This window comes from Nansenia antarctica (genome assembly GCF_963989245.1).
Source record: "Nansenia antarctica genome assembly, chromosome: 15".
NCBI lineage: Eukaryota > Metazoa > Chordata > Actinopteri > Argentiniformes > Microstomatidae > Nansenia > Nansenia antarctica.
The window spans coordinates 4972479-4983849 of record NC_137685.1 but is presented as its reverse complement, the minus strand read 5'-3'; the positions used below and the strand labels follow the sequence as shown (position 1 = coordinate 4983849).

Genomic DNA, 11371 nt, shown 5'->3' with positions numbered 1-11371 from the left:
AACGGTTGTATAAAAGCAATATCACACTCGAGGTCGTGCTGTTATACTCGTGTGATATTGCTTAATCATGCCCAGCAGAAGGTTTCCTCCCCCCCCCTCCCTCCCTCCCTCACCTGTCTGCAGCTGTTTGACCTGCACCCCCGACTGGCCCAGCATGATGCGGCTAGGGGGCTGACCCCGGAGTGTCACCATGGGGGTCGTCGCCAGGGTTACCTGAGGTGGCCTCACCGTCGCCCCCTGCTGCTGAGGCTGGAGCACCTTAGGGTGAAAGGTCAGGGGTCAAAGGAAGAGTCAAGCCTGTTTCCCTTCAATACTCTCCAAACTAAATTGAAAAAGAGCTGTCATACTCTATGAAAGACCGTACCTCATAAACTACAGAATGTCAACAAAACTGGAGAAAATTTGTTTTTGTTGTTTCTGTTTTTTGGGGACAGGTAGCAAATGAACAGTACATTCCAGTAAATAACTCTTTTAATTTATATGACCTATATATTAATTTATATTACCTACATCTTTGGCAAAAATCGGAACATATTTACTATTTGTTAGCAACCAACCACCCAGATTTACTTTTGTTAGCAATCATAACGGCGATGTCTGTCTCCCAAAAATGACGAGTATCTCCAGTTATGTTTACATTCTGCACTGTGATGTACAGACTTTCATAGTGTATAACTCATCAAACCTTAGTAATAACAGAATGCTCTCCAGGGTTCCCACTACTTCTGAAACATCAAATTCAAGCACCTTTCAAGGACTTTCAAGACTCAATTCCCTCAAATTCAAGGACCCAACACGGCATAGTTTGATACAGAGAGGAGAAGCTAAGTAAAACATGTTGTAATATATATATATATACATATCTTTTTAGAGAGAGAGACAGGAATTCAAGCACTTTCAATGACCCAAAAACCTTTAAGACCTTGATTTTTTTTTTCTTAAATTCACAAACTTTCAAGGATTTCAAGGACCCGTGGGAACCCTGGCTATCTATCCCTACTGTGGTGGTCTAGACGTGACATTGTGGTTCATTTAAGTGTGGGGAAACACATACAAAACAATCACAAATCCAATGTATTTACTACAGAAAAGAGCTATACGAATTATAAACAGAGCTGCCTATCAAGAACCAACTAACAAATTATTCATAAACACCTATGATCTCAAATTTAAAGAATTGGTGGACTTCAAAATGGCACAAGTAATGTATAAAGTAAAAAATAAGATGCTTCCAGACTGTATCCAGAGACTATTTCAAGTTAGACAGAGTAATTATGAACTCAGAGGAATATGTATGTTTATGAAAACAAAGATTAGAACAAATGCAAAACAAAGATGTATAACAGTTAAAGGAGTTAATTTATGGAATACTTTTGAAAAGGAAATGAAAATGTGTAGTACATTAAAAGGATTTTAAAAATTATTTTAAAATAAGATGATTAACAAGTATAAAACAGAGGTTTAAATATAGTTTTTGTTTGGTATTTTTTGAACTTTTTGTTGACATGCGTAAGTGAAATTTTGTTTATAAAAGTTTCAATGTTTTGATTATGCATTCATGAGGGGACATGCATACATGTAACAAGGGTAGGCGCAATAAGCCACGGCTTCAGCCTACACCTTTTTGGTCCTGGTGTTACGCATTGTGACTGTGTACATTTTCTTATATCTGTATTGTGAATTGTATTGGGGACCAAAATAAACATTCTCAATCAATCAATCAATTTACCAGTGGGGCAGGCTGGCCTTGTTTGCTGATGACAGGCTGGAGGTGGGGTCTGATGACGGGGGCTGCAGGGCGGGGGGCAGGGCTGCCCAGGACCACCGAGGTGGGGGCAGAGGCCTGCTGCGGGACCCCGCTCTGCTGGATGAAGGCTGTGGAGTCTGGGGTGAGCTGCCGCAGGGCTGGGAGGCTCCTCTGGAGGGCAGACAGACACAGAGAATCGCATTAGGGGGGCGGCTGTGGCGCAGGAGGTAGAGTCGCCGTCTAATGATCGCAAGGTTGGCAGATCGGCGGTTCGAGCCCCGGCTGGCCACATGTCGAAGTGTCCTTGGGCAAGACACTGAACCCCAAAATTGCTCCCAGTGAGCGGGCCGGCGCCTTGCATGGCAGCTTGCCGCCATTGGTGTGTGAATGTGTGTGTGAATGGGTGAATGAGAGGCAGTTGTAAAACGCTTTGGAGCAGCTTTGGAGCAGCAAAAAAGGCGCTATATAAGTGCAGTCCATTTACCATTTACCATTAGGACCAACTTACAGAATACACTATTTGGTACTTGTCGCCCAATTGGAAGCTAAGGATCTATTGAGTCTGTGCTGGGGACTGGGTCATGATTCATGGATGAAAGCATGCACAGGTATGTGAGTAACAGGTATCAGTGTCAGTACCTTGAGGAAAGGCACAAGGTAAGGCTGGGGCGAGGAGTTGAGCTCTCTGTATAACCTGCTGGTGAACTCCTCTGCTTCTAACTTCCCCTCCTGTTGGGGAAAAAAGAACAGAACAAGATCAGGTTGAATATCAAAACAATATAGAAAAAGTGTGTTTCTGTAGATCGGGGGTGAGGACCATCAGAGCTCCCAAGACAGAGTGTCACACGTTATGAGTTTTCTGAGAACTCCCATTTCTCTAAAGTACAAAGCAAGAGTTAAACTATCTATGGATCGATAGAGAATGACAACGTCCTTAGCTAAAGTGATATTCTCAGCGATTCACAGTGATTATTAGCAGAAACGACCCCCCCCCCCCCCCCCCGTGGCGCTACTCACCAGAAGATCTTTGACCAGGTCCTTCACGTTGGCGGCCGTCTCTGACGACTGCTTCACGCTCGACGCCAGCTTGATCAACGTCGACAGGAAGTTCTTGCATTTCTTCACGTTCTCCATCGTTTCAGCCTTCAGAAACAATTATCCAGCTTCACATTTAGACAACCGTTATGTTGACTTGCTACAAGCACACTTCAAAGTCAACTCAGTCTGCCCTTATATAATGTTTTACTAGAGACCATCGGAGTACTATTTCCACAGAGCGGAAATCCCTGAAGAGGCCTAGCCCTAAGCACTGATCCATGGGGTGGTTGAACCGCAGTTGCTCACCGTTGCTGAGGCGACAGCATTCCCGGTTGCCACGGTAACTGTCCTCTGGGTGGCCCCTGGTACTGCAGCTCCAACGGGACTCTGGGGAGGAGAGAGAGACAAGTGTTTCAGACAAATCATGGACTTCAGATACCTTGTGCATTCTACAATCATGACTAGGGCCTATCTATGCCTATCTTCTCCCTGGCCTTTGAGCCTGCCTTCCCGACACTGCACTCTTTGCACTTTTATTTGCACTTTTATTTGCTTTTAGTGTGTTTTATCTATTTTATCTGTTTTCTTTAATCTGTATTTTATCTCTTTTATCTTGTTTTTCTCTTTATCTTTTTATCTGTTAAGCACTTTGGGCGGCTGTTGTCGTTGTAAATTTTGTGCCATATAAATAAACGTTACTTACTTACTTACTATGCTGGTAACCGCCAGTGTTTTGTTGAGTTTGTGAGCCAATGATGTTAACTAAAATAATTCATGTTTTAGTGCTTTAATGCTTACTCTCAACTGTAGCAGTTGATTGGCCATTACACAACGTAAGGCCTGTTGCTCTGAGATTGAATCAACAGCCAACCCAATGGCTTTTGCTGGTAGATAGGGGGCATCTGAATATTGCTGTTATTTACTAGGTTTACTCATATTTTTAAACCAACTGAGGATTCATTTATATTTGTGCTGTCAGACAGAAAAGTCAACACAGCAGTACACACAGCAGTATATCAATTAACTAATTATCTGATTATTAAGTGAAGTGAAGTGAAGTGAAGTGAAACTGTATTTCTATAGCGCCTTTCGTACATGGATGCAACTCAAAGCACTTTACAATGATTTATTTAGTCATTAAGGCAATGCCTCATTGAAAGGGTATGAGAGCATAGGGCTTCACACACACTACAGCTCTGAACTGACTGACAGAAAACACTCATTGGGATCCCTTTAGGAGAGAGAGTGTGGCGTGCACACAATACCTGTGAGAGGACTGAATCAGACATTGTGGGTCCAGGAAAAACCAGGCTTTTCACAAGAACCACTGTCCACAATTCGGTTGTTAATTAGCAATTTCCGGGTCCAAATAAAAACTTCCCCGCACTAGAGTACCAGCGTACTAAAGCGGTAGAATGACAGTACAATAGTTTTTTTAGACTCGGATCTATTCATACAACTAGGGACACAGCACTTTACCGTTTTTCCCATATTGTCAGCGTCTTTGAGCCTCGGAAAAGCGTTATACAAATATAATGAATTATTATTATTACTGCAGCATTTCGAAGAGAGCGCCTCAGCCAACGTTGGACCCGGAAACACGTCACGACTTAACAACCGAACAGACACACAGAGGAACAACCCACACTGAGCCGATCAGAAGCAGGTTGTCTAGGTTACCTTGAGGACGGGCGGTCTCTGAAGCATGGTGGTGGCCGGGGTCTGGGCAGGCGAACCCTGCTTGATGATGGTGGTGGTGGGGGTCACCTGCCTGGTGAGGAGGGGCGTCCCAGGAGCCTGGAGGAAGCGGTGGGTGAGGTATGCTTAGACATACCTAGCCATGACTTTCTCTTTCAGGGTGTATACAGGAATCTTGAGGTTAATTTCAAGACCTTTCTAAGACTTTTTAAAGACCTTGTCAATATTTTTCCAGACGTCACCGCCACTTCGAGCTGTAACCGTTTACATCAGTGACACCTTTAACTTAACAGTTTTAGTTTGCAATAGACTAGACCAGTGCTTTTCAACCTTTTTTGTGCCACGGCACATTTCTTACCTTGAAAAAATCCCACGGCACACCGCCATCCCAAATGTTACAAAATGATACATAGTAGCCTATCATATACGTAACATTATATGAACTTGTCGTTATACTCACTCAGTGCGAAGCCTGGCCCTGTATGTTGGCCATGTATGCGAGCCTTGCGCACAATTTGTCACTTGCAAGCAGCTTTGCGTCATCACACTTCTCATCAGTTAAAACGGTGTTCAGCTCCTCCCGTGACTCAAACACGCGGGCGGCACTTTTCCGCGGGACAATCATCGGCGTATGGAGCAATAACGTATTATGCTGGGCTCCCGTCTCTTCACATAATGCTGCATATAAGCGGCTTTTCAGAGGTCTTGTTTTTACAAAGTTTACCATACGAACAACAGCATTCAACACATCAGATATCTCCATCAGTGCAGACACTTACGCAGCTGTCCCACTGAAGTCCTCCTTGTTCGACATACTCTGATGTGATCTGAAATATTTCCTCCCCTGTTGTTTTTTTATGCAATGTCTTGCAAAAAAGAAATGTTCTGTGATTGTGTCTCCATCCACAAAGCGTGCATTGGCCAAGAGTTGAGCCAAGACTCAAGTTGCAAAGCAAACTGCCCACTGCCACGTATCTTCTCCAAAACAAAATTTTCGATGTCTGCAGACATGTCAGCAATGCGTCTGGCAATCGTCTTAATGAATTAACGAAACAATGTAGGTTATTTTTATCATCTTGGGGTATGGGCATACAATCGTTAGGTTTTTCAGTCACATATTCACACACCCTCCTGTCAATCACCTGGAAGAGGCCGCTTTGCGGACGGCGATACGCTTTTCTCTGACTGTTACCATTCTTATGACGATCTTTTTGGGCTCGTCAACTTCTAACATTACACTCTGTAATATCATATTTCTTGGCTCCTCGACAGTTGTTTGATGCCTCTGCTTCATTGATTCATTCATCCATGGTCTTAACATTGGCATCGTAACTCCTCCTCTGTTGTTTGTTAACTTGACCAACCACTTGAGACACTTTTTTCGAGCTGGTCCGAGTGTGTCTCCGCGGGTGTGTGTGTGAGTGTGTCTCTGCGGTGTCTCTCCGCGGGTGTGTGTGAGTGTGTCTCCGCGGGTGTGTGTGAGTGTGTCTCCACATACGTTGTTGTGAATTAATATTGACGTGTAAAATAAATAAATAAAGTCCATTCCATTCCATCCATTCAAAAGTCTAGGGTGCGAATATAAGACGCAACTTTTTCAGACTTTTTTCCAGGGGAAAAACCCCGTTTTATATTCGGGTCAATACGGTAAGTGGAATTTGATAATTTCCCACGGCACATCTGATGATCTCTCACGGCACACTAGTGTGCCGCGGCACAGTGGTTGGGAACCACTGGACTAGACCACTATCATACAACAACATTTCCAGTTCATCTTTGTTTTTTAATAAAACTAATAAATTCACAAACTTTTACTAAAAGTTTTTAGGACTCAAACTCTTTGGACAGAGTCTAATTCAGAAAAATACCTACAAAATTCAAGACCTCATAAAATCGTGACAAGACTTTTTAATACTTATTAACGGTCTTGATTTATCAAAATGTATTTATCAACTTTTAATACTTTTTCAAGACACCGCGGATACCCTGTCTTTAATCAATTCAATACACACTACCCTGTTCTTTCTTTTATAGTGTTCTTATGTCACTGTCTGTGGACTTGATCGGTGTGCTGTGCTCTGAACGGAAACGGAGTGATCTGGGCAGAGGAAGTGTTGGTTCTACCTGGACTGAGGTGATCTGGACTGGGTGAGTGTTGGTGGGGGTGGCGGGGTGAGGAGCCATGGCACTCTGGGACTGGGACTGGGACTGGGACTGGGCCTGCATCTGGGCCAGGGTCTGCTGGTGGATCATCAACAGCTGCCCGCTCTCGCTGCGGACCAGGACCATACCTGTGGGGAAAACACAACAGAAATCAGCGACAGGTTGCGGCACTTCACAGAGCAACAGTCTAGCTCAAATCCTCCCACATCTGCTGACTTTGTCTGGGAATACTTATGTATTTTTCTTTAGTATACCAAAATAAAATAGAATACTCTTTTTGGGATAAAAAAATAAATAATAATAATAATAATAATAATAATAATAATAATAATAATAATAATAGGCCAAATACATGGAGACACTCTAGTTTGCCTCAGAAACAGCCTCTGCAAAACATTCTTTGTTGTCTGTAATCAGTCTGGTAAGTACCCTAAAATTCTGTTTTAGAGTCACCACACCATGTCAGTGTCACCATGTCAGTGTGTTCTTTAATGATGAAATGGTAAATGGACTGCACTTATATAGTGCCTTTTTTGCTGCTCCAAAGCTGCTCCAAAGCGCTTTACAACGGCCTCTCATTATTCACCCATTCACACACACATTCACACACCAATGGCGAGGTAGGCAAGCTGCCATGCAAGGCGCCGGCCCGCTCACTGGGAGCAATTTTGGGGTTCAGTGTCTTGCCCAAGGACACTTCGACATGTGGCCAGCCGGGGCTCGAACCGCTGATCTGCCAACCTTGTGATCATGAGGACAATGAATTTCACATTCTGATCCTCATGTGTCCTTTTACATGGAGCTGCACTTAAACATCCTGTCTGCCTGCTGCCATATAACACTACACTTCTCCTAGGAGAAGTGAGGTAGCAGAGACATGCTGTAATCTCCATGCTAATAGATTTGGACACCGGGCCACACTGCAGGGAGGCGCCAGATTGCTCTACGAGCACGGGTGGTCCTACTGTAACAACAGAGAGCTCATGGAGGACAAGAAGAGACTATAATATACACTACAGTGAATAGGGGACAGCTGGGAAGAGAGCTTGAACCAGGGGAAACAAAATATGCTGTGCTTCTAGGGTTGTTAGCTTACAAAACAATAGCCTACTACCAGCCAATCGGAATGTGCAGGAACAAGGCTATGCGTTTTGTCAGACCAACAACATTCCTATTGTATCCCTCTAATTATATTCCAATAGACATCAAAGAAACACACACACAAAAATAAGAAAGGACACATTTTTCCTGGGAAAATTGTACATGACAGAAGAAGTCTATCGTGGATCCTGCATAACTCAGAAGACTGTCAGTAGTAATAGGTGAATTTAAAGGGTTTAGTTGCCAAGCAGTTGGCATGACAACAGAGCACTCACTGGTTGGAGAGAAAGTTTAGGACTGTCTGTGCAATGGTGATGTGGCTGATTCAAGTTAGTGTTGTTCTCAGTATTTGATGGTTCACCATCGTCAACAAATTACGGTTTTAAGCGCACAGTCCACGCCGCACAGCAGCAGGCCAGGCTTTGATGATCACCAGTGTTTCCCCTACCATTGCCTTGGGGGGGCGGGCCGCCCTCCCAACGGAACCCCCCGCCCCCCCAAGAAAGAGGAATTATTACGGACGTAGACACCAAACATCTGACAAGCAGGCTAAAATATCCGCGTTTTTTAAACGCACCCAACCCGAATCTGGCGAGTGGCAAGCCCATAGGCTCGTTGGTAACGTTAGTCCGCCAGTAGTCTCGCATAGTCAAACCTATCTCCACACTTCGCGCTGTGCCAGCAGCGCTGGAGAATAATACAAGATTTTGCGCAAGTGTGCGCGCGAGGCGCAATAGTTTTTGCCGGCTGTGATGTCTGCAGATTGAACGTAAGCAAGTTGAAACGTTAGCAAATATAATTGCTGAGTGTTCTGACAGAGAAAGTTGGTTAAAATTGGTCGTTATTATCGTGACTAGAAAGTGTCTGACTATAGTTCCATAGTGTAAATAGTGTCAAAGAACTAGCAAGCTAGCTAGCTCAGAGGTGATGAGATGAGCTAGTCTCCTTGCACACTTGCCAGCTAATGAGCTAACTGGAGGCACTTTATTATTTTACTTAAAGTAGATATACTATCTTTCTTATTCTGCTAGAGTTGGGCTTCATGGTAATACCATAATGGCATATTTACAGTACATGGACAGTTGATTGAAGCATTGGAAATGTCTGTTTTTTATAGTTGGACATACGATTTTTTTTCAGGTGAGAGAGTAAAGTCAAAATGACATTATCTGACTGGATTGCCCACAGCAATCCAATATTCAATTATAATTATGTTATAAATTGATATGGATCAATGTATGCCTCTTATTAGATTATAAATACTCTGGCTGTTTTGTTGACCTTTTGGTTGACAGCAAAAGGGAGAGAGGAGGGTAGAGAGGGAGAGAATGAGAGAGAGCAGGATGGAGTCGGCACACCAGAGAGAGAGAGAGAGCAAGAACCAGGTGAGAAAGTGGACAGGTAGTCAAGACCACATAAGTAAGTAGCCTTGAGAACCGATGGTTCTGGAGCCTAATGGCCCATTGGGCAGGAGCCTATCTCCTGTTTCCGTAGCGTGAGGCGGCTTAATGTACAAGTACACTTCTGGACATGACGCTGGTATGAGACAGGGTCTTACCCCCTGGGGGGGGGGGGGGGGGTCCATGCCACGGTCCATGCCACCCCCCCAAGGCAGCAAACCTAGGGGAAACACTGATCACCAATGAATCACGAATAGAGCAACAAGCAATTCCAAACATGCACGCAACAATATTTATTGTCATTAGTTAGGACAGTGATGACTTGTGTGTTTCCAGCATTTGCTGAATCACTGAAACCAATATTTTGCAGGGAAAAAAAGAAAAATGTACTTATTATTATTTTCTTTTTTTTGTATAGATAGGAACTCTTTGAAGTGTTTTTTTAAAGACAAGTAGCCTAAACAAACCTGGAGGGAGCTGAATGTTCTGTACGTTGGGCTGACCGGGGGAGGCCTGGGGGGGGTGCCGGGGGGCCAACACCTGTGGAGTAACGGCCCGTATCCCACCTGGACATCCCACTCCAGGCACCGGGGTAAAAGTCCTCGGTGCAAGAGACTGTGGTGGTGCTGTCGTCTGTATGATTGTCTTGGGTGCCTCTGCTCTGATGATCTGCGACCCCCCCGCACTGACAGACACAGAGGAGGGGGGCGACCGGCCGTTGTCCAGGAGCGCAGATTGCATGGCCAAGGCCGGTGCAGGTGCACTTGTGCCAAGCTGTGCATTCGTGCATGTCTTGACAGCCAAACATGATGATGCCATATTATTATTATTCCCATTCGATGTCGTTCCCCCCGCTGTTTGCATAGATGATGAGGGTCTCACGAGTCTTACGGTAGTGGTAGGTCCTCCACCTGCCACCAGACTCGCAGCCTGGGATGAGGAGGGGGTGACAACACTCTGGGAGTTGTTCACGAAAGATGTTTGGATGACAGTGTTTGTTGAGGGAGTCCCTACGAGAGGGACAGTGCTGCTTCCTGAATTGTGAGAGTTCATAATGCCTCCATTCAAAGTTTGCACTGTGGATGATGAGACTAATAATTTGCATCCGTGGTTGGGGAGTGGAGTTATACTAGTGGCACTGACAGCAGCTGTCTTGCCTGGGCCATGCCCTGCCCCTGCCCCTGTCCCCGTCCCCGTCCCTGTCCCTGCCCCTGCCCCTGCCCCTGTCCCTGTCCCAGCCGAGGGTGCATCCATAGCTGAACCCCTGGCCCTGGGACCTCTTTACTAATTACAACCCCCTTGCACTTGCACTCCAGCACCCGTTTTTGGAGCGGAAACAACCGGGAGTGAGCGCGCGGGGGATATGCTGTGACTGTCTGTGACACAACTCAACTGCACCTAGGTTCAGATTCAGATTCAGATAACGTTTATTGCCATTATGCTTGACACATGTAGGAATTTGCTTTGGCATTTACAGAAGGTGCATTTATGCTTTTAAGAGAGAGGTTACTCTCTCGTACTCTCTCTTTTGAGAGAGGTTACTCTCTCTTTTGAGAGAGGTTACTCTCTCAAGATAAGAACTGGTGTTTGCTTTAATGCTTTCGTTGACACTTAGAGAAACAACAAGCAAAAACAACGTTAGTTAGTAACACTGCGTGCAATGCATACCTTGCTTTTGCAATTGCAACCCCCTTGAGTTGAGCAAAGCCCCCCTATCTATCTGCTGCTCTGCTTGACATTAGCAACATTACCCCCTCCTGTCCCGGAACTAGCGATGAGATGCACGGCTGTCTGGCTCCTCCTTACCCCAGCCAGGGTGCCAGGACTTTAAGAGACCCCACAAGATCACTAACTACTGTCCCATCCACCACCTCTGTATTAAAGAAAACCTCATGATCCAGTTGATCGGAGCCTCCTGTCGCCATCTTCACACTGCTGCGCGAGCCTGACACGGGCTCTCAAATTGCCCCTACGCGCGTGCGCAGTAGAAATGGAACGTCACCCCACAGGGATTCCCGAGCGCGCTGATTGGTCGGTTCCAGGATTTAAGGGGCGGGACTTATGGCTACTACTCTACGCGTGCGCAGTAGGAATGGAACGTCACCCCATAGGGATTCCCGAGCGCGGTGATTGGTCGGTTCCAGGATTTAAGGGGCGGGACTATGGCTAACAGTATATGAGGGGTATTCTAACACCGGGGTGGTAGAGTAATGTTCAGCTCGGA

General features: G+C 45.2%; 1 protein-coding gene across 1 annotated transcript in view; it reads right to left on the bottom strand.

Moving 5' to 3' along the window:
* The window catches only part of LOC308170929 (transcription initiation factor TFIID subunit 4-like), a gene marked incomplete at its 5' end in the record, with an annotated part of 14973 nt that extends 3717 nt beyond the window's left edge, over nucleotides 1-11256 (bottom strand). The window contains 10 exons of the mRNA XM_080545782.1: nucleotides 114-258; nucleotides 1730-1918; nucleotides 2387-2476; nucleotides 2765-2887; nucleotides 4466-4582; nucleotides 6608-6774; nucleotides 9615-9910; nucleotides 10039-10077; nucleotides 10954-11082; nucleotides 11252-11256. Coding sequence (XP_080401908.1) covers nucleotides 114-258; nucleotides 1730-1918; nucleotides 2387-2476; nucleotides 2765-2887; nucleotides 4466-4582; nucleotides 6608-6774; nucleotides 9615-9910; nucleotides 10039-10077; nucleotides 10954-11082; nucleotides 11252-11256 — 1300 coding nt within the window. The remainder of the gene's footprint in view (nucleotides 1-113; nucleotides 259-1729; nucleotides 1919-2386; nucleotides 2477-2764; nucleotides 2888-4465; nucleotides 4583-6607; nucleotides 6775-9614; nucleotides 9911-10038; nucleotides 10078-10953; nucleotides 11083-11251) is intronic.
* Between the last annotated feature and the right edge of the window lie 115 nt (nucleotides 11257-11371).